This window comes from Neodiprion fabricii, chromosome 4, assembly GCF_021155785.1.
Source record: "Neodiprion fabricii isolate iyNeoFabr1 chromosome 4, iyNeoFabr1.1, whole genome shotgun sequence".
In the NCBI taxonomy this organism is placed as follows: Eukaryota; Metazoa; Arthropoda; class Insecta; order Hymenoptera; family Diprionidae; genus Neodiprion; species Neodiprion fabricii.
The window spans coordinates 24,246,983-24,270,620 of record NC_060242.1 but is presented as its reverse complement, the minus strand read 5'-3'; the positions used below and the strand labels follow the sequence as shown (position 1 = coordinate 24,270,620).

The window sequence follows — 23,638 nt, the reverse complement described above, 5'->3', positions numbered from 1 at the left end:
AGACGCAGTTAGATGTTTGAAAAATTACCGTCACACGCGGCGTCATGCGTCAATTGAAATTTTCTGGCGAATTCCAACTGAATAAAACACGTTCACCGAAGATACATTCAGTCATTCCTGAAGGTTCGATTGGTGGGAAGAGTCCTGCAAAAATGATTCTGAGGCGAAAAGTTTCCGAGCTCTGAAAATCGCAAACAAAGGAAGGTATGGATTTTTTCAGTCGAAATTTGGCCGATTTTGAAGAATACTGCAATCAATTTTTTGATACACTGTATCGACGTAATTTTGTAAAAGGAATTTATTATGCGCAGCCCGAATACGCCATTAGTTATTTCATCTTGTTTCTTCGTTTTCTCCATTTTTTCGCCCTTCCAATTAACAATCCTAAATTTTCTAATTCTTTGAATAAAAATGTAATTGCGATCCACTGACTTAACCACGTGAGTTTCGACGCGCGGCAGTTTGCCGTTGCGTCAGTACACATTTTCATGAGCTTCTCGTCGGCGTGACGCTGCCGCGTCAATTTGACGCCCGTGAATATCCAGTTCGGACACATGCCGATGGATTCCTTCTAGCCCTCTGCATAGGCTGACTGTCTGAGGAAAGTATGTATGTCCTACTGCAATAAGTTTTGTGGTACAGCAAACGTGTGACTGTAGTCAACAGAATACCAGAAGGCAATTAACATTACTTGCTGCAGAAAGCATATTAAAACAAAGATGTAAAAACAATACCTTTTCCATACTCGACTGATATCCTATAGATATTCTCGACCGGCAATACAGTTACCGTAACTATTTTACAAGTTTCAAATATTTTTTCAGATTTTTCACAAAATTTTTTCAAAGTGTAATTGGAGCTAGAATGTAAGAGTATATTATTGTAAGGCAATTCTGATTGATGCGTCTTCTTTTGCTCGCACGTAACGTAATTGCTCGAGTAATCGTTACTGCAACAGTGCAAAAAATTAACACTTTTTAGTATTAGAACTTTTTTATTATCCACTATAAAGAAAACTTGCAAGCCACACTTTTGCTGTATAAAGTATCGTGTGCTGCATGAAGACAATAGTATAACCTGTGAAGGAAAGTTTGACTGCAGGAGCAACAAAAGTGCAACTGCCAGCGCTTAAAATTGGGGTTAGATAACTTCAGCTCAATGACACAGTGTGTAAAATCAAGTTGTTTAAATGTGCGCATGCGACAAAGAAAGCCTTGGTATGTAAAAAATGACATTTAAATTGTATGCATGTGCTAACATTAATTTATCGCAGTGTTCGGAAATGAGTAGGCACAGTAAATTTTCCAAATAAAAAATTCACATATTTTTAGCCTGATCTTATTACATGAGAGAACAACAGTATGGCAGGAATTAATAGAAACAATGGATTTTCGAAAGAATTTTATTCAATCATTGAGACACAGATTAATGTAATAAGTATGCAAATTTTACGAATTCATTTGCAAAAAAAAATTGTAGAAAAATGGTAAGTAATAATAATGTATCACAAAGAGAAATAAGGCATATGAAAATCTCAAATAGCTGCCAATTAACCGAAAATTGTTCTGTAGAATTGATTAAGAAGAGTACAACGCCAACCATTAACAACAGGTTACTACATAATATTGGGCAAATAGAACAATGATAAAGTTTCGTGACATACTATCAGGTAAACATACTGTAACGACACAACATAAAATAGCAAATTCGCAGAAAATTTACCAGGCGAATCGTCTTGCTACATGAATCCACTTAAAGCCAAATATGTGTTTCCTATTTTTTGAATCGTTCTTTAAAATTTTGTACTCGTAGTCTCATACCATGTTCTATTACGATTTAAAGCCAATCGGAGGTTTCAATTCTATCAATCACTTTTTTGTAGTCTTCTTCCAGAAGCCTATACTGTTTTTCAAGAATTTGCATCCTCTGTTCAGGAGCTGGGCCATCAATTACAGTGCTTCCTTCCATGGGTTTTAAAGCTCTTTGTAATTTCTTGAAGTTTTTTTGCTCACGTTGATATGGAACATTTAGTCTTCTTTTAATATCCAACCGATATTGTTGGTATTCCTGCTTGTCAGAAACATCGGTAACACGTAATCTCAGTATTTCATAAACTCTGCGAGCTTGTTTCTACAAAGAAATAATCGCGATTAATCATTTACTTCTGTAAACTATAAATACGGCTGACAAAATATATTCAAATACCTTGTTTATTTTGAATCTTACACTAGCTTCTATAGCCATGTTTTTATTGAATCCCTGTAACAGATTGCTCTTGCTGAAACTCTCCAAATTTTTACAATGTTGAGCATCGATAAAATCGCGTACACGTTGGAAACTTATAGATGGATCCTCAACTGCAAAATAAATATAAACATTGAAAATAATTCATAACTCATTTGGGAAAAATTTTGATATCATTCATCCCCAGTAAATGTCATAGATTGAAATGCTTTTATCACGAAAGCTGAAATTTACTTATTTATGGGATTTAAATCTGTGAGAAAAAGTTCAAGTCTAAATTCGGAAGATTCTACTCCAACTTTACCTGTAATATCTTTGACGTCGCTTCTTCCAATGTACGCCCTGTAAATGGCAGAAAGAAGCTGAGCCCCTATACCAAGCCCTTGAAACGGTGGAAGAACAAGAACTTGGGCAATTCGAGGTCTTGCATGATGAGGATAGGCATAATACTGATAAACCGTTGCAAAACCAACAGTCGCATACCGATGCGATCCCACGGTAGGAGTGTACTTCTCAAATCTGAAGCACAGATAAAATATGTGCCGTTTTGCTATTCACAACTCAAGTTATTTACCCAAAACATTCAGGGTTGACATATATTTGTAACAATACGGTATTGAATGAATAGCAAATCTTACTATACTAACATGTTAAAGTAATGCCACTGGTCATCATCAATGTCAATAAAACTAGCAGCATCTATATACCAAAGTAAAAATGTTTGTAGACGCTCATGGTACTCCTTGAAGCCTTTACAGCTCATATCTGCTTTATAAACTTCAAAATGTCTGACGCCCTTGTCTTTGTCTATGGACAAAAATAAATTCTAATAATCAAGTTGCAAATGACAATTTACTTTACAACAAATTAAATGTATCTGAATTTATATTGAAAAATATTTGTTGCATGAATTGTTTTCTAATTTCATGAGTAATATAAGCATTATAAACAGCAAATTTTGCAAACCCGTTTCAACATTCTTGTTTTATTAGAAGTTAGTTTACAGAGATTGCTTTTATATAATTCTTTGACTTCAAGCTCACCTTTTACTGAAAACGAGTGAATCACGGTTCCAGGTGGTACAAAAGATTCATCATTTTTCAGTGCTGCAATAAATGAATCCATGTTACTGTGAACTTTTGGAGCCAACTTGGCACTGATTTTGGATAAAACTTCATCAGCTTCTACACCTTCGCAGGACATGTAATCAGCTTTTTCGGAATATGTCATTCCCAAGTAGGTTTCCAAGCAGCCAGCCGAGTAGTACAGCTTGATGCGCAAGTCTCGGTACCCAAATATGTTTTCACTGAAATAATTCATTCTTAGAACCAATCGTATCAGTTTCATATATTAATTGATGAACAAAATAATAATTTTTAAATTACAAAAGATTTTCATGCAGTAGCAAATTTTTTGAGCCTATGACATATGGCGTAAGAAATAATGTAAAAAAGACTGATTTTACAAATTACTGATCTGATAGTTCATTTATTCTAAAAATTGCAAAGATTTAATCTCATGTTTCTTTCTGTGTTAACGAGCTTTAACAAATCCTTACATATTTCACGCAATTCTTTAATATGTAATAAATATTAGGATATACTTATAAACCACGAGGCAGATCACACGTGATTCACCAAATGAGTTTTGTTGGTTTAGTACAAATGATATATATAATCTAGTATAAACGACAGTAAAAATATTTATTAAAGATATAAACCTGTCGCCGAAAACCTGATGAGACATTTCTGGCTTGAAGATGAGTTTGTCATCATTCACGTCATGGGGATTTCTTATTAATTTGAATTCCAATGCATCATTGCTACTGATTATTAGACTCTTAAGACGCGCAGTAGTAGCATCCTCCATTTTAGCTGCTAAAAATGAGCATATTTATTTGAACATATCCATTCGCAACCTAGACTTACTCAGAGAAATTTGCATACTAGTTCTTAAAGAATACTGGAAACACAAAATATGAAAATTTGAAAATATTGTACAGTCTGTAACATTTTCAAGAGCGGTTTCATTTTTGATGCACATTTGCAGCACCATATTATCAGCAGTAGATGTATATTGAAATGCAGGTATGTAAAGAAAAAGAAATACAAATTTATAGTAAATGTTCAGTAATAATGTATTTTAAATAACTTTTTATTATTCTACACATGATGATGACTAACTGAGATTTGCAAACCAATAACCAATAACAAATTCCCTAACAGTCGCTCCGATTAAATTTGTGTATTAATACTTAAAAATAAAACTGAAAAGTGATTTGCGTCTCATCAAATTAGACAGCAAAGTATCAGAGAGACAGCAAGTAGCTGCAACTAAATAACTCTGTTCAAACTTTGATTCAAGCTTTTGATACTACAGCAAATTATTGTAAAATTGTATACGTACCTTAAACACATAATAAATAAGATTTCAAGTTGCACGATAGATGTAGATATATAATACTGGTTGAAAAAATTGCAACGAATTTCATAGGTTATGATCAAAAATAAAATAAATAATGATAAAGCTGGGTAAACATAGAAGATACAATTGGAGATGGCTGTTCGTACGTAAATAGATAAAGATTTAATATCATCTGTACAACAGCAATGACGGTATTAACGGGTTGAAAAAAATGAGTAAAGTAATCCATACTAACAGTTTGGACACGAACTGTAGTCGTTCGAACACGTATAAACGCTAAAAATTATTCGTAAAATGTCATTAAATACTTACACCCTTTGAAATACCTTCTTTAGAAATTCACAATAAAACAATAGAGAATGTAGACTCGCCTCTCAAGCGAACCTAATTAGAGAACTAAGATCGGCTTCCCGCCAAATGATCTATCTCCAACAACCATTTCATAAAATCGCAAGCCTCTCCATTGACAATCGCCGTACATAGAGATGAAAGCGAAACATAAAAATTACGTGAGTCCGAAGTATTTTACGACTTGGTGAATTGTGGTGAATTCCCCAGATGAATATGAAACCCAGCGCCTAGAACTGCGTTAATTCCCTGTATTTGGAGTCGTTTGGCTTTCGTCATTCAGAGTGCCAAAAAATCAAGAAATGTGCTTGGTAAAATTTGGTTTTGCTGTTCTGCGTTTACCTTGCGAACCGTCTTACTGGAAAGAAGTCTTTTATTCTCCTTTCTGACATGCCAAATTATTTGCCAACTATATATACGCATTCCTGACCCACGTTCTAGCCGTTCTGGCCGAAGAGGGTGAAGAGTTCAGGGCCTTACCAAACAGCACTAGCTTTTCGGAAAGTTACCATACACTCAACGCCATAACTAGGTATGCGTGTATGATCTATGCTTATTCGACAGGTTGTCAGGGTTGTCTATTCGCCTTCATTTGCTGTTAAAAGTCTGTAGAGTGTGATTATGGTGTTGTGCAGTAGGACTAGTGTCACGTCGAAGACGTATTGGATGTAGTTCTCGGACTGAACTCAACAAGAAAGCTATCGATGTGGCCTCGAGAAGCGAAAGAATGACAAGCAAAAGAGGAAATACGATACGGCTCCAAACGGAGATCGAAAAAAACAGGGAGGAAGGGAATTGGAAAAAAGTTATTGAATTGGCAGAGGCTTTAAAAAGTCAAGAATCAAGCTATGGTTCGTATTTCATACTCTGTACATGGTAATTTTTAAAAACCAGTTATTTCTCGTTCCATATCATGAAAATATGATAAATGTTTTTGTCGTAGAAGCCGAAATAAATCCAATGGCAATGTGGTTACAACGTTGGTTTTTCCGTATTCATTTTTGTCACTACTTTTTCTCTTAAAAACTCCACCGATTTTCACGAAATCAAATCTAAGACTAGATCCCTTAAAGTCTCAGAAATGTTCTCGGCTAGGTTGAACTCCAGGAGAGACACGAGAGGAGCATCGGAGCACAATTTTTCAAATGCCAGTTATAGAAATCACGGGTGGACCACAAACGTTTCGCTAAAAAAAATTAAATTTAAAAAAATAAATCAAGGAAAAAATATTTTAACATTATGTTGCAATTTTTAACGATGTCATAATATCTGAAATGCCACATTATATTTCATACAAATCTCATATTTAAATTTCTGCCTGTTTCTTGAATTCAAAACATTTATATAAAGTACCTCATATTCATATCTGACAATCACAACATTCTATGAAACCTTAACTAATATGAAACGTTTTTGACAAGCCAGACAGTGCTCAGTCATTCTATTTTGAAATCAATTACATGCAAGTCTCGAATCATGTCAACATTGCCACATTGATTTCAATACTCCTTGATGAATTAAGTTCCCAAGCTACCAGATATCGTCAGTTTGTAATGTGTCATGTAGTTTGTTTCATTTGATAACCGAAAGAAATTTGCGTTACTTGGATTGAGATGCATGTACCCTATCGATATCTACTTATATTCGATGTTCAATCAACGTCGTCTACCAAATGTTCATACTAACTAAATCAAGCATCTTGAGATTCATGTGATGCATGTTACGGTCTAGGTGTTATATAAACATTTTATGGAGAGAAATTAACTATCATCATGTTAATAATTTACATATTTTGTAGAATGTTTGGCAAACTTCTTATGTGGAGAAGGACGGTTGGAAAATTTCCTGGAGGAGGCGCCACCGATCGAAGCAAACATAGGCAAAGCAAGAGCTGGTCTGGTTGAAACAAAAAGACATCTTTTGCTAGCAGCTAATGAAACAGGCAAAAAGGTAGGTAGTTTTTATAAATAATCCAATTTGTTCTTATAAAGTGTTTAATTGAGAAAGATTTGTGTAAGTTCCGAAGTGAAGTTCCGAAACCACGGCTAAACTTTGCAGAGACTGGTTGATTTATTATTGGGACGTTCTTTGATCAAGCTTGATTGATCAATTGTTCAGATACATAAAGATTAAGGAATTGCTGCTAATACTAAATTGATCAAGGTTATTTTCCAAAGTTTGGAAACATTTCTCTATAGTTAATTATTCAAATTTAGGCCATGGTTGTTTTGGATGCGCATCTACTCCTAGGAAAGCTACACTATGCAATGGGAATGTACGAAGACGCTCTTCACCATTATCAGCAAGCGGAACTTCACACACTAACAGAAAAGCAGTTACCCTGCCGCAGTTTACGGATTATAGCTGAGTCATATGCGATAAAAGGTATCAATTAGTTATCCTTGACCACAAATTACTAGGTTCAATCTCTTGATATGGTTACCAGTCCACTATACTGTATCAGATTTTCTACTACGTACATTTGCACAATCTCTTCAACCAACTATTCATCATTTCTCACTGATATTTAGTAACTACAGTTATTATTAATTGCCACTATCAAAATCATGTTCTAATCATTCACAAATGAACAGTGTTACTCTAGGAAAATGGAAAAAAATCGCTATTCTACCACTTTATTTTACTTGCATTTATGATTCTTACCAAATTAAATATACGACAATACAAATATTCGAATACAGCTTTACAAACTTATTTTCAAATGCAGGTTTGTGCTTGGAAAAGCAGCCTCCAAGCTTGAAGTCAAAATTCAAAGTTGCGGAGTGGCAGGAACAAATGATCAAATGTTTTGAAATTGCTGGAGATCTGACTGTGTTGTACTTACAAGAGCAGGACAAAATCGCACTCCAGCAGCAAATCAGCACTACCAGTACTTTGAATTCCAATAGTATAGGTATGCCAAATCATGACAAAATTTTCTTTGCCCATTTATCTTGAAATAACCAACCATCATGTCCTTGTAATAAGATGAATTCCACAAAAAGTCCCTAGAAAATGATTAAAAATTTTTTATAATTTTAATCAATTTTTTATATGTGTATATTTACATTATCAAGCTGTGTATGGCAATGTTAACCATTGACTTATTACACAACTTCCTCTGTTACATGATGCAAATTAATATAATGGCAAAAATTTCTTCAGGTTCCTATTCTCCCCAACCACCTCCAAATTCTACAAAATCTGTTGGGCCAATTCTAGAAACCGCTTTACAAAGAGCCCCTATACTTCATATGCAAGCTGGAAATATCCAAGCTGCCATAAATCGATATAGGTAAATTTGAGATACACTAACATTACATATCCTATGACACTTGAAAACTTTCGTGACCACTTATTATATGTTTTGAAACCAAAATATACTCATCCATCATATATAGTTATTGCAAAACGTTACTCAAAATTTGAACTCTTAATCATTCAAACTGATTCTTTTCATATCACAAAGTGTTGAATGGTTGTATAATTAATTTTGTTTGCCCAAAAATTTCAAGGGGTATGCTATCTGCTGTGGAGGCCACTGCGACTCAGAGGCTCCGTTTAACGTTGACTCGACAGCTAGCAGAAGTTCTATTGCGAGGTGTTACAGGCACTATATACACCCGACCAGAAGGCACCATCGAAATGTCAGGTAAATATTTGAATTAGTTTCTCTTTATTTTGCTTTACTGAATTATGCTTTCTACATTAATTTCAGGAAGTAGGAAGCCAACCCATCATTCCAATAGTAGTTTGACAGAATCTCCATGGAAGCCAAAGAAATATACTGGCTTAAACCTCTTTAATCCAAGAAGCGAATGTGAGGAAATAATCCTACTTCTGCTCATAAGCGAAGCCATGGCTGTACGAGATACAGTACTAAGTCAATCGCCTGAATTTAAAGAAGCTAGAATTCATGCATTTGAAAATGCAACAGCTGTATACGATCTTCTTACCATCGCAGTCGTTAGATGGGGCCAAGTTGGACTTTTACACGAGGTTAGTAATCTGTATTATGCTTTAAGGCTAGAACTACTGAAATTAAGACGAAGCTATTTCTACCAAAACCAGGAAAAATTACAGGTCGTCAAAAAATACCTGATAATTATAAATATATATAATATGATATAATAAATTTTCATATCATATTGATATAAATATATTCTATTATTACATGTTTTTAAAGACCAGTAATTTTGACTGGTGTGGTAGTTGTAGTGTTAGCATAAATATCGTAAATCAATAAACACTCATTATCAGCAATTGTCTACTAAACAAGTATGCCTCACAATTGTATATGCGATGTGCATAATATTTTATCCTAATATAAAATATTGATTTCCCGATGCGTTTCTTCCTGATCAAAATACATGTTATTTGTTTCAGTCATTTGAAAGAGCCATGAAATTTTCTCACGGCGAGGCACACGTGTGGATGCAGCATGCACTATGTCTGATCAGCCTTGGAAAGCATGCTCTGGCGTACTCGGTTTTAAAAATTGTTACTCGACTTTCTCCACAAAAAGTAATGCCATGCCTTTTAGCTGCACGTCTCTGTTACGCCAATTTAAATTTGGTAAATATTCGTAACATTAATATGATTACTCATTGATTGAAAGTATAAAATAATGCGTGAACAGAATAGGAGTGTTTTAATTTCCTTATAGATCCAAGACGGCATTGACTGGAGTCACAAGGCTTTACTTAAAGAGGCTGCTAGCCCACAAGGACTTCAATCACGATGTCATTTATACATAGGAATTGGTCACAGCATGCTCTCTTCAACGACAAACATTAAGCAGGACAAACTGCAACACACTAACGCAGCTCTAGACTGTTTCCATAAGTAATACATATTCTTTGCACACCCAGAAATGCTGCTTTTACTGTAAAACATTACGATGAATAAATAGCCACGTCATTTTTCAGAGCTCAGCAGTGCGACCCTAATGACCACTTGGCAGAGTATTATTTGGCACATGACTACGCGATCAATAGGCAAATAAACGAGGCAATGGTCCACGTCAAAATCGCATTAAATTTACATGCTGAGCATGTTCCTTCCCTCCATTTACTAACTTTACTGTTGTCAGCGCACAAACAGTATGCTGAAGCTTTGTCGCTAGTCAGAACTGCTCTAGATGAATACCCAGACAACCTGAATCTCCTGTATGTCAAAGCACATCTAGAGTTACATAGCGTGGGTGGAGAAGAAGCCCTAGCAACTGTAAAGCATATGCTTTTCCTGTGGAAGAATTTATACGAAGATCAAACAAACGTTGATTGCAATGATCAACATAGTGAGAAACGTAGCGAAACACGCAGCGTTTTCCAATTATATACCTCGGAAATGTCGGACAAAGATTCGAGTTAGTATATATTATCTTTCCCTATGCATAATGTCTTCTATCTGCTATATGCCAGAGTAACATTTCATTCATAACATGGTGCCTATGGTAAGTGAAATCTTGAAAATCCCGGAAACAGATTAACTTAAGCACTATTCGCCCTTTTCGCTGTCTTACAATTAAGCAAAAATAAACAATAAGCCACGTACAAGTTATGTCTTGAATAATGATTATCGACACAGCTAAGAAGCCGTGAACGTTCAGGAAAAATTATCATTATACAGTTAAGCAAAGAAAGATTTCAAGAACCTAAAAGATTATAAAATTTTTAATCTGTGTTCGTGCATCACCCTTGAATAATCACTGTAAAAAAATATAATAGTAACCGAATCTGCCACTGACATTCATTTGATTGTTAGTGATTATAATTATGTACTATGAGATCTGGTGGTTTTATTTTTTTAGTATATCAAATTGAAAGTTGCGATGTTTGCGAATCCCCAGACTGAAAAATATTTCTTGATTCAGCTACCCATCAACTTGTGAAATGTAATTCATTATGTAACTGATCATTACCTTACATCAGGTTCTCTACAGACACATTCATTAGCAGCGTCCAGAGTTGAACAGGCATTGTCAGAAGTTGCTTCATCGCTGAGTTCTTTTACTCCACGACCTGGGCCACAGCGCGCGTGGTTGCTGCAGCTACAAGTTTGGCTTTTACTTTCAGAGGTTTATTTAGACCTTGATCGGCCTACTCCGGCCACTTTATCTTTGCAAGAGGCAACTAATATTTTTCCGCTTAGTCACCACATCATGTACACTGTAAGTATTGGATGTTAAGCTGTTCAATACAAATAGATATTTTGGAAGATTAAATTTTTTTCATCAGATTGTCTTATGCTGCAGTACTGTTACATTTTGGAAACATTTATTTATTCACAGAGAGGGCTTCTGCATGAGCACAAACAAGAATATATCGAGGCTAAGCAATGCTTTCAAAACGCAGTCTCTATCAATCCATCTCACATAAAGAGCCTTCAGCACCTGGTAAATATTTAATCAAATACGTTTCTGTAACAATTGAATCATAATCAAATTTTTATAGTTTAAGTAAAACTGTCTAGTAAAAAGTACCCATAAATCAAATTTTCCTCAACAAACATTTACTGCATAAAATTGGGCCGACAATCTAATCTATTGCGTAATATTATTGTTATCTTGAGCTAGTCAGAGGAAACTTATTTTTGTCTTTGACGATTTTGTTGCTATTTCAATGTAATATATAAAATAAGCTCCGTTATTTGCGTCTGTATTTCTAAAAGATGAAAACCTAGAAAACAATTTCGACTCACATTGAAACTCACAACACTATTCAATGAATGTCACCTATGATGACGTACAAATTGTATAGATTTCAATACAGGGATAATGAATATAAATTGTATAATTTTGGAAGACCAGATAGAGAAAAAAATCATCTAAAATAAAGTAATAAATATAATTGGTGATGTAGATTTTCTATGATTAATGTTTGTAGGCTTACAAATAGGTGACGAAAATCTATTTGAAAAAAAGCATGAGTTTAAATATTGCGTCTCTTGTTTCAAATACTATGTTGTTACTCACTTCTGCAATGCAAAACCAAAATATATTTTTTCACTGTTTTGCAGGGATTGATTTATCACTACTTGGGAAGTCAAAGGCTAGCTGAAAAAACTTTACGAGAAGCAGCGAAAATAGATCCCAACTCTCATCAAACGTGGTATGTATAATAGAATCTTTCAATTTTCATAGTTTTCTGATCTCTAAGTATTTCATTCAAAATCTTCATCTCGTTCATAGAGCACCCTACTTTTGTCATAGAGAAATTGTGATTGTCCAGAAACTGCTGAAACTGCTAACTTTTTAAAGCATTTCCAATCCCATGCTTTACAGGTATAATTTAGGAAAGGTATTAGAATCTTTGGGCGAAGTGGACGCGGCAAGTGATTGTATGGCAACAGCGTTAGAAGTCGAAACAACTAACCCGATTTTGCCCGTATTTTCGATCCCCTTAACGTTTGAATAAACTCCTGAAATGAAGTATATAAATAACTTTATATAATATATAAATATTATACACATGTATTTATGTATGTATGTATCTATACACGTTGTATATTCTATAATCTATTGATCTAGGTATAATATGTAATTAATGTATGTACACCAAATTCAACGGTTAAACCGATTACCTTGTAAATAATAACAAAAAAATATATCAACGATATTAAACTGCGTTATCATCGAGGGTGTTTTATTCTCAGCATACCAGAACAATGATCTGTAGCAGAATATTTTCCGATAGCCGTATTAAAAATCCACGATTTGGCACCAATTTTTCCTGTTCATGCAACACGCACTCCATTAGTGAATTAAAATTGATTAATCAAGGCAACACGAAACCGCTGGACTTGGTTCAACGGAATAAGCCTCAACAATGCACTACAATTCGTCAAGGACGTGCGGTTTCGTCATATTCATCAGTCATTTTGTTACGTATGACGTGAATATGTATACTATAGGTAGGATTTCATGCTCGATGAAATTATAAAAGTATGAAGAATCCATAACGAACTCAATATCGTTGATTCGTTAGAAGATATGGGGTAGGAACGAGAATAATCTCATTAGGTAATACTTCCGCATTATCTGGCTTTTAATTTCATATGCTTTCTGTATCAGTGACGGATCCTTGACTATGTATAAAGATTATCACTGCCTTTAAGCAGTTATTCGTGCTATGAACGAAGATGGGTATACTATAACAATAGATTAATTAACTACTGCCACCACGGATATTCTGTATTAGTGGCATTTCTAAAGAATTTCTCGCATAACACTACAAACAATCTGCAGGTCAAATCTGCGCTAGATATATTACACGCGAGGTCAAAGGTATGGAAATTTTATTATCACGAAAACTCAATTCACTTGCATGTCCTAATTAATACTGTAATTAATAGTTTTTTTAAACGCAATTATACGCGTTCTGCCCAGCCATTGTGAAGCTGTACGTTTAGTTTACTAACTAATGCGATTAGGGTAATCACTTAGCCCTAAATTTTATAGAACGTTCTAATAAAGTTCACGCTAGGTACCGGTGATTAATTTAAATGTGTGCCTATACACAACAAAACAGTTTACATGTTAATGCCCCCTGAACTATATACTGACTTAATGATTGGTTCGAATCAACGCGTTTGCTGTACCGGTACAAATTATGGTATTGTAAACTTACAGCTATCAGAACCTCGTATAAGTACGATATAACGATCACGTATCGGCTACATACATATCAGCATTTACAGCTATGTGTATTATATATGCTAAGGAGTACATACGCATGTATAATACATATTTGTGTAGCATGGGCTTTGCCCGCTTAACAGTTTTCGAATGGCCCGAGGTACTCTATACAGGGTAGGCTTGGACAGGCTTTTGGAAAATAAGGATGATTGCACGATGAGGAAGCTCTGTGGTAATCGTCTATTCCAGTTGACAAAACGAAGTACAGGTTCATAACGATAAGTTAATAATAAAAATTTTGACGAATTAGCGAATCTGAAGATTCCCGCAATCCCCACGATTTATTATGAAAATAGTCAACACTCCAATTCTGTTTGTTTTACTCATTGAAATTGATTTGGAAAGTCGGTTTACTTCCCTAACGACTCTCGACTTATTCTGGAACTCGCTGGTGGGGCCAGGGTTGATTATTTATTCATACGACGTCAAGTTCAAAGTGTACGTTTTTGAATTAGTTTAATTATTGAAGGTACAACGAGGATTTATTATTTCTCCTGATACGTATTGTCGTTTGAGTGCATGCTATACATATATAGCTATCGTACATTTACTCATATGTACATGTACTACGTATTTATGTAAGAACGCGATTATGGTTATAATCTCGCTGTACAACAATAAAGAAGTATTCCAGATTACAGAGATAAGGCTGCTCAAAAATATAATACGTTACAAAAGTTTGTGCCGTTTAGTTAATCAAGCAGATTAATTGCGGTAACGTTGCCGGTTCAGATGACCTTGGAGTCGCAGTATAATAACGAGCATTTATTTGTGTAGCACGCCCTTCGCGTATCCCTCCAAAGCTTGAGCTTGCAATAAGAGTAGGAATTTATATTCGCACCGTTGTGTGCCGGTAATCATTATCTGTCAAGAGTTGCCGCATACCCTTATTTAACTGATTAACTACCCCAACAGTCGGCTACCAATTATTATTAATTATTCCGCGAACTTCTCAACGAACTGGCAGTATTTATGATCACCTGCAGCGAGCCTGACTTTTTCAAGGACGTACAGATCGGAAGCATATATTTATAGTCCCGACCTGCGGTTGTTGTTAATATTCAGTTGAAGATCTGGTTCACTTATCCCCTAGGAACAAGCATTATCGCTGAATTTACTTTTTTTATTTTTACCATGTATGTGTCGGCCAGCATTGATCTTTACCTTCGGCTTTGGTAGCGGCGTATACGTGTTATACATACCCGAGCACAAGCACGCGGCTTACTTTACAGGAATAAGGTAAATAATTTATAAGGCTGGATAATATTATCCGATGCGATCCCAGGTAGATTTTCACAGGTTTTTCTACACGAAGTGTATAAACGCGCGAATATTTCAGAGACACATCACAGGTACGTGTTCTCTGTACAGTGCGCGCTTCGTTGATGGGCGACGTCAGCTGATACCTGCGATGACACAGTTACAATAATCAGGCCAGGTAGCTGGTATATAGGTGTAACTGAATCGAAAATCGCGTGGAATGAAATTATTGATATTTATGATTATGTCGTTATTCACGATGCCCCGTTTAGGCTCTAAACATTGATTACTTTTAGGTACGCTGACGGATTTTACACACGAAAGCTTTACGTCATGCTATATGTTTTATACTATAAACAGATAAAATGAGTAACAGGCGTCTATTATTCCTACACTTTTTCTTAAAAACCCAATATTTCAACCGGTGTATAATCGTGTTTGAAATACTACACAATTATAGCAATGACAGCATCTCCGCTGATTATCTGTTATCTGATAAAAATCCACACTAGTCATCCGCCCTAACGAATTTCTCCCATGCTTATCTCTATCAGCAGGTAGTCCCCGCCTTGTTACCTCTTCCATTTAACGGTGTGACTACAGTGTGACTCAAAATTACATAACAGGCTTTCAGAAAAGAAACACGTATATACCCATATGATTCACGGCAGATAATCACCGTGTGCATGTGGCTAGTCAACACGTCAACGTTATCAGGTGTATATAATTATTATAGACTTTTCATAACGAAAATTAGACATGAGATGAAACGGCTAATGGGTGGGTGTTCGCTAATTTTTATACACTCAGACGTGTTTTCTTCACAGTCATTATGCTGGATCATTATTACTTTATCACGTGTAATCGGAAATGTATACTGAATTATATGAGCGTATAAGCATATAACGTGTGAGTTCTAGTATTGTACTGCACATTGATCAAGAAAAAATGTGTTCATAATTAAAATAGACATTATCATGCATTGGCATTTTTGACGTATTTTCCAAGCCTAGATACGTTTCAAAATAATGATATATCAATGTTTATCTTCCACTAAATAATTTTTTCAGTTACATACATAATATATTCGTTCCGATTCTAGATATCCAAACTGCGAGTGCACAGATAAAAAGGTCTCAACTACAGACGATGTGCTCTTTACAGTTATATGATTTCTCGTCTATTTCGCGATTATTTCGTTTCATACGACAAGATAATAGTTTAAATTATAGAATGCTTTCAGAGTCAATAATAAATATCGTCAAGCCTGCATGTTCGTGCGCTAGACCATTGATAAATATAATCGTTTTAAGATTTAACTCACTTCTCAGGAATCTCTAACGAGATTATGTCCTGTGTCGCATTGCGCGCCCGCCTGCGCATAGCCAATGCGCACTGGGTATGCGGTTTGAACGCGTCTCGATAGACGCAAAGAAAATTTCACCCCAAACCATTATATTGCATATTAGGAATTTACGTCGTTTTATGCAACAAAATTTCCTCGCTTTCAACCTAAATATTTTCGCACCTAAAAATTCGCATACTGTAATAGGTAAAAATAAAGCGATAATATGGAATGCAAAATAATGAAGAAAAATTTTAATTCTCATTTGAAAAACTTTACTTTCTATTGTCGAGACGGCTTGCAGGCTAATAAGAATGAAATTCAACTTAGAAATTGTTTAAAAATTCTCAGCTGCGAGGATTTTACAATAATTATACATCGTATACATTTGAATGCATAATATGCGGCAGCGGTGGTGGTGGCGAGATGCCGGCGGGGTACGTAAATATAACAGAAGGATGAAAAGGGCCGAGAGGAATGAAGGAACGAAGGACGCAGGAGGATAGGAGGGATGAAAATGTAGGGACGCAGGCAGCCCGGCAGCGCACGCTGCAACCCCAGAGCCAGCTAGCCCTGCCAGCACCACTCTGACCCGTTCGCAAACTGTACAGGCTCTAGTGGTTGACGCATTGCAGGTGCGTAGCAGCCAATCAGAATTGAGCTTAGTTTGGACGTTAGACGAGTCGACAAGGAAGTCTTGTAAACAAGACCGCACCCAGCGCTTATAAAGCCTACTCACATGCGCGGCTGAAACTTAATCCGAACTCAGACCTCGATATATATGGTTCATCGGTGAATAAATGTATGATAAATTATTATTCCTGTGTTTTATAGTTTTTTCATTTAATTTATAAAAACTTTTTCAAACATCGCGCAAGTTTTATTCACAGTTATGTGCGACATCGCTATCGTGGCGTAGTAACACAGTATTGCCTGGACGACTGAGAGACCCTCTCTTCCATTATTGTCCGAAGTGTATTTCGTGTCAGCGGCGCTGGTTCGTAGTGGAGTTTGTGTAGTGTGCCGGTAATATCTAGGAGAATCTGCAATGGTGAGTTGTCGATTAATCGTATTCAATATCATTTACCTATTCGCAATCATTGGAATATCGAAATTTCGACAACTTTCACAGATTTTACCCGCAACATAGTAATGGAATCCGGCCGATTGCTCGCTGCTCGAGATCTGTCTCTATTCGACATTCTAGCCGAATTATGTACTGTGTTTTATTCCGTTATATCGTACGCTAGGCTTGCCTCGATTTTATATATACACATATGTATATACACATAAATATATAGCTACAGAATTATCGTTAATAATTAATCTCATTCTAATTGAAATGAATCCGACGTAACTTGTCGTCTATCAAAATATCGGTAGATCTGATCAATCTACTAGACACTGTAAAGAATCAATTTGTCACCGGACTCTGGTGTTGATGAAGGCGTTGTACCGTTAAAGGTTCACCAGTTGACAGTTCTTACCGGGTTCGCGACTCGAGGTGCTCTCGTCATCGGCAATTGTGAATGCCGGAAAAAATTCCGCCTACCTCGCAAGAATCATGCCAATTTTAGATCCCGCTATTCTTTTTCTCTATTTTTCATTTACCTGCTCGACGTTCTGTTACGTTGCTTTATAACATGCACGTATTCCGATGCCCAAACGATAATTTTCAGTCGTATAACCATCAATATATTACATCATAACAATTATTACCGCTCAAGATGATCGACGCAATTCTACGGTGAGATACTTGTATCATGGTTCTAACAATCTACCATCGGGAACACTGTTTCATTAATCTGATCTCTACCGTCCTAATTTTCTTCGAATTCTGTTTTCTCATTTCGTATCATTTATCGAGAAGCCTATATTTATACACATACGTTACCCACGTGTAAGCGGAAATTATGTTAGTCACTAAATTTCCACCTATTCGTGCTCACTCGTGCATAATATACCTGTAAATAGAACATCATTCATATTTCCATGTTCACTGGATTCTACGATCATCGGAGTAAACGATTAAATAAACAAATAAATGAATACAAGCTTGCGCACGATGCTCCATATAAAGGCCGGTAAATAGTATGGCAGCCTTTATGGCGGCCTTATACACCCGCTATTGATTTTCGTAGTTGCTCAGTGCAGCTCTGTCATGTCCTCTTCTGTCTCTCTTCCTCCCTCCGGTCCCGCCGTGCTTCTGTCCCTCTCCTCCCTCCCCCTAACCCCCTTCTCACTGCTTCCTGGTCCCTGGCTGCCACCTCTTCTCCTTCCTGCCCCTCCCCCACCCCCTCTAACCCCTCCCCTCCCAACCCTCGACCCGTTGGCCGGCGCCACCCCGAGAATTCGCGAACCTGCCACTGTGCGACGTTGTTCGGTTCACCTGCAGCGTTTTGCCGCAAACGGCAGAACCGTTCGAACCTTCGATTTGTGAAGAGTAGTGAGGTTATTTTTTTCATTTCGTTATCACCGAATACCCTAAGCCGAAAGGTTTTAACAAGATCGCGACATGGTACGTCTATAAATATAATTTATACATGTGTATCGTACAAAGATTTTGTCCGATTTTCTCCGACGCGTTTATTGATTTTTTTTTTTTGCCTTCACTTGATGTGATAGTTTCATTTAAAATACATTGGGCCAGGTACAGATAAGACTAAAAATCGTTAACAAGAAAATAACATAGACGCATATGTTCTTAAAATCAGATTAAGAAGATAAATTTTCGGGCTTTACTTGCTTGGTGGTGAAAATAACTTTCTTTACTTTAATATTAACTTATACTTATTAATTAAAATGAATTATAAAATACGTCTAAAGCGATGATCTAATTCATTGCTTAGGTTCTGGCACAGGCTGTACCAACTGCTATAGAAAGCGTGTTTATTGCTGAATGTGAAAGGTCGAAAAAAAAAACAAACAACACAAAATTGTTCGCTGGTAGCAGTATTTTATTTAACCAGGTTATTGCATGCTGCTGGATAGTGTAAAAATTTGCTTATCAAAATCTGGTTTAAATCATTATCACTGACACTTGGCAATTTTTGGGACTACTATTTGGTTTATCTGATAAGTTATAAAATCTATCCTTCAATCAGTTGAGCCTAATGCGATTAATCAATAAATAACAGTCTGACATATTTATTTTATCTTTGAGGCGTGACTGTTGTAATACTACCAGTGATTACCAGGGATACTATTGAAACGTGTCTGCGATCAAAGATATTTATCTTAGACATTTTCATTTTAGCGATTTTTAATGCTGCTGATCTAGCAAACTGCAATATGCATGAATGAAACTAATTGTAAGTTATTGTTATGGTCATTTACTGGTCACTGAGTTTATATCGGATGTGGTCAAGAAGTATTTTGCATATTAAAACAGTTCACATAAATGTAGAGAACTCTCGTCCATACGTATAATACGTATAATTCTTGATTTTTATGTACAACTGCATCAAAACTCCCACATGAATTTATTATAAACTTATAGCCTGCAACATCATTAGTGGTGTACAGTGACTCAGAAGATACATTTCATTTACTCAGAAATTGTATGATTAAATTTTATGCAGAATTCTTCTAGTTTTCTTCTTGCACATTGTGATATTCTTAGACCTGAGTCCAACTGAGGTAGTAATAAACATATGCCCGTTTTTTTTTTTTTTTTTTCCAGCATTATATTGATAAGTTCGTACTTACACTTGTACCGTATTTAAAGCACAATTATTGCCCCGTATTTATGAGGTCATATAAATGTTATTTCATATCTATAAAATTTTATTGCAATGATTAGTGGTAAGGACAAAACATCCCAAGACTCAATTTCCATGCATCAGATCACGATTCTAATGGCAACTCATTGCAAAAGCGAATATCTGTAACGAATGACATTTACTGAAAGAATTCTTTGATAAATCAATTTTATCACGACTCTGATTAAGTTTTTGAAGCATAATGATACTAATGTCCGGACTTTGGAATAATCAACTCTCTGACTCGGAACCAGAGCAGATGCTACTTGAACTAGGAAATCTAAATAGTTGTAACAGACATTTTTTTCAGACAAACATAGAATCATTTGATGTTTCACAAATGATTTCAGTAATGACATTCTTTCTATGGAATATCGAGATCTATTCGTTCCCATTGGTTCTTTCTTTATTGCAAGTTCTACATTCACCTAATAATGATGTGATAGATTTATATTCTGCAAAATTGAAGGCCAAAGTATTGTGAGGTTGGAATTCATATTATTGAAATTTACACCGTGAATTCTTCATGAGAGACAACTTTGCAGCCTGTGTTGAAGAAAGATGGGCATGTATTTAATTTTGGTGATATGAGCAGATTCATTTTGTTCCCTTTCAAACAAAAAATTCTATACAAAAAGTTGGAAGGGCAAAAAAAAGTCGCCAAAAGAAAAATCTCCAACATGGAAATTTTGCAGTTTGTGTTCAAATCCTGTTGTGATCCACTATAGTCCTTTTTCTATTTTATTCGAATTTGTTCTTGTCTCCCAAACTAAATACAGGCCCGTTACCAATTAAGGGCACACGGTTTTTGTTTTTTTATTACAAAGACCATGATACGAGCTACAACATAGTAACGGGAAAAAGAAATTGGAAATGATAAAGGTCACAGTCACATTAAAATGGTCAGGTATTCCCGCATCATATATTCCCTTAAATCACCTTTTAATTTAAAGAAATGTTATGACATGGCTCTATGTATTGAATGTAAAAACATTAAAACTTTTATACACAGGCTGACCAACTCACAGAGGAGCAAATTGCAGAATTCAAAGAGGCGTTTTCCCTCTTCGACAAGGATGGCGATGGCACGATAACAACCAAGGAATTGGGTACAGTAATGCGATCACTTGGTCAAAACCCAACGGAAGCAGAATTGCAAGACATGATCAATGAAGTAGATGCTGATGGTGTGTATTATTCAGTGCTAATTGAATTGATTTTTTGTTCATTTCCATTTATAATTCCCCGTGTATATCATGTCCAATAAAAATCCAGATTCTTCATTCTTATTTTATTTTTTACATCTTTGAAAATCATTTCAGGAAATGGAACCATCGATTTCCCCGAATTCTTAACGATGATGGCGCGTAAGATGAAGGACACTGACAGCGAGGAAGAGATCAGAGAGGCGTTTAGGGTATTCGATAAGGATGGTAACGGTTTTATCTCAGCTGCCGAGTTGAGACATGTGATGACAAATCTTGGTGAAAAGTTAACAGATGAAGAAGTTGATGAGATGATAAGAGAAGCTGACATCGACGGTGACGGGCAAGTCAATTACGAAGGTAAATAGTCTTCAAACTATTTTCTTTCTGCTTGTTTTTGGTTTCACCTCAGGTTTATGTCGTGAAAATTAGCGAACTTAGAAAATACATGAGATAATCTATCTTTTCGTCCAAATTTTGAAATGGTTCAGACATTAATGTTTAATGATCCACTTGTCTGGATATAAGACATTTCAAAAGACCGTTCTGGCAGAGACAAATGTAATTCATTCAGTGTTCTTCTTTTCTACCACAGAACCCACATGCGTTATAAGAGTAGCTTTGCTAATATTTGTCTAACCTTTGATATGCTGTGTCCACAATTGTTTCGTGAATGAAAGTGTAATACTACACGTGGAATTGCTTGACATGTTCGTCAAATATCTTCTACAAACATTCAAGCATGATCAAATATAATTATTTATGAGTGTTAATATTGCACTAGAATTTCGTTACAAAACATGTTCAGTCAAATTCGTTTTACGAAAAAGTTTGTTTCAACATACGACATCATTTTAGTATTAAAAGAGCCATTCATACATGACAACTTCCTGTAGTTTATCTACATTTTGATTGTTTAATGACTCAAATAACTTGCGTGAAATAATGCGAAAGTATGTAATTAAATATACATATTTATTTCTGTTCTTTGTTTTTTTATGTTTTACAGAATTCGTCACAATGATGACATCAAAGTGAATGCAAACGCATGTTTGGGAATAATTCACAACTAGGAGTGGTGTTGATAATGAAGTGAATACCAGAATATAAAGCTATCATCAACACTTAACATAATACTATAATAATAAGTAATAAAGATAATTAATACCAACCATCTTCATCGTCGGCAACAAAATCTTAAAGTATAAATATTGAAACTGCATTTCTGCTTTCCAGTCTTAATACATCGTGAATTGGAAATATTTAACAGTATCATGAAAAGTTGGAGTAGACCTTTGAATAAAGTTTGATGTAATTTACAAGTAATAAGTAAAGTACTATAGAACATTTGCGATAATCATCAAATTTTGTTCAAAGTTTGTGTAATTTTTTAAGAAATATATTCAAGTATTGTGTTTGAATTAATAATAACTCTGAAACTACCCTTCGTATCTTGTTTTAATTCTACATGTCCGTGTTTAATGGGAAAAAAGATAAAAAGAGAGAAGAAAAAAGGAACATTATTTGAACATTATCTGGAATTTATGTATCGTAGTATTATAAATTATAACTCCTATAACGGAATCACATTCTGATATGTAAAAAAAAAAAAAAATTACAAAAAATGTCCGTGTTAAATAATACTTCGTGGCATGATACTCGGCTCAATGTGACAGAGGAATGTATCAACCCATCAATAGGTTAATAGTAATTTAAAATAGTATTGGTTTATACTTTTAATTTATACATTAATATGTGAGAAAACGTAACGTAACATAACAAAAACAAGAAAAGATAACCAACAAACGAAATATTAATTAATGCTTGATTTTTTCAAAAAAAAAAAAAAAAAACAACAAAACAAACAAAAACAAATATAAAAATATATTATTTATATATGCATATGTGTATATGCATACATATGTACATAAATAAATATATATATTTATATTTATTTAATTTTTAATACCATAATGATCACCACGTAAAGTAAAAGGAAGTGGGGACACACAGGGATCGTGTCTGACTGACCCTGTTAACATTCCTTCTCATCCCGGACTGTATGAATAACGCCCTCACTCGATTAAACCTGACATGACCAACATTTGACATGTTTGTAGACAAACAAACGAACACGACACACTTCTCCTCAAAATGAGGACTGCACTGCACAACATCAGCACCACTTTTCGAACTATCGATCGGTGCACTTTCTGGCACTAGTTTGACTATTGCACGGTTAATGGTGCAAAACAGACTGGTTGGCTGGAGCCATCACACGTCTTAATGTTACTTAACCAACGCCGATATAAGACCATCGGATCAGTCATAATACATGTAATATATATTATAT

General features: G+C 35.3%; 3 protein-coding genes across 7 annotated transcripts; 2 read left to right on the top strand and 1 right to left on the bottom strand.

The window, feature by feature from the left end:
• Positions 1-1,386: 1,386 nt before the first annotated feature.
• On the bottom strand, positions 1,387-5,135 carry LOC124181350 (histone acetyltransferase type B catalytic subunit). 4 transcript variants are annotated; one of them, XM_046567835.1, is made up of 7 exons: positions 4,981-5,135; positions 3,965-4,121; positions 3,288-3,550; positions 2,892-3,051; positions 2,549-2,763; positions 2,206-2,357; positions 1,387-2,130 (listed from the first exon to the last, which is right to left on the bottom strand). In XM_046567835.1, exons 2-7 carry the CDS (start codon positions 4,111-4,113, stop codon positions 1,837-1,839), a joined length of 1,233 nt encoding a protein of 410 aa, XP_046423791.1. In that variant the 5' UTR covers positions 4,114-4,121; positions 4,981-5,135; the 3' UTR covers positions 1,387-1,836. The 4 variants fall into 4 exon arrangements, with proteins under 4 accessions (XP_046423791.1, XP_046423792.1, XP_046423793.1 ...); XM_046567836.1 differs by having other exon boundaries at positions 3,965-4,118; positions 4,981-5,134; XM_046567837.1 differs by lacking the exon at positions 4,981-5,135 and adding an exon at positions 4,651-4,796.
• Positions 5,136-5,587: 452 nt separating this feature from the next.
• LOC124181348 (tetratricopeptide repeat protein 7B) lies at positions 5,588-12,643 on the top strand. Of its 2 annotated transcripts, XM_046567829.1 has the most exons (14): positions 5,590-5,867; positions 6,815-6,966; positions 7,233-7,401; positions 7,745-7,930; positions 8,182-8,311; positions 8,532-8,668; positions 8,735-9,015; positions 9,403-9,591; positions 9,683-9,861; positions 9,945-10,384; positions 10,950-11,188; positions 11,309-11,413; positions 12,037-12,128; positions 12,302-12,643. In XM_046567829.1, exons 1-14 carry the CDS (start codon positions 5,744-5,746, stop codon positions 12,432-12,434), a joined length of 2,556 nt encoding a protein of 851 aa, XP_046423785.1. In that variant the 5' UTR covers positions 5,590-5,743; the 3' UTR covers positions 12,435-12,643. The 2 variants fall into 2 exon arrangements, with proteins under 2 accessions (XP_046423786.1, XP_046423785.1); XM_046567830.1 differs by lacking the exon at positions 11,309-11,413 and having other exon boundaries at positions 5,588-5,867.
• Positions 12,644-17,069: 4,426 nt separating this feature from the next.
• On the top strand, positions 17,070-22,967 carry LOC124181352 (calmodulin). The gene is made up of 4 exons (XM_046567839.1): positions 17,070-17,370; positions 21,093-21,267; positions 21,403-21,645; positions 22,295-22,967. Exons 1-4 carry the CDS (start codon positions 17,368-17,370, stop codon positions 22,321-22,323), a joined length of 450 nt encoding a protein of 149 aa, XP_046423795.1. The 5' UTR covers positions 17,070-17,367; the 3' UTR covers positions 22,324-22,967.
• Positions 22,968-23,638: the final 671 nt, after the last annotated feature.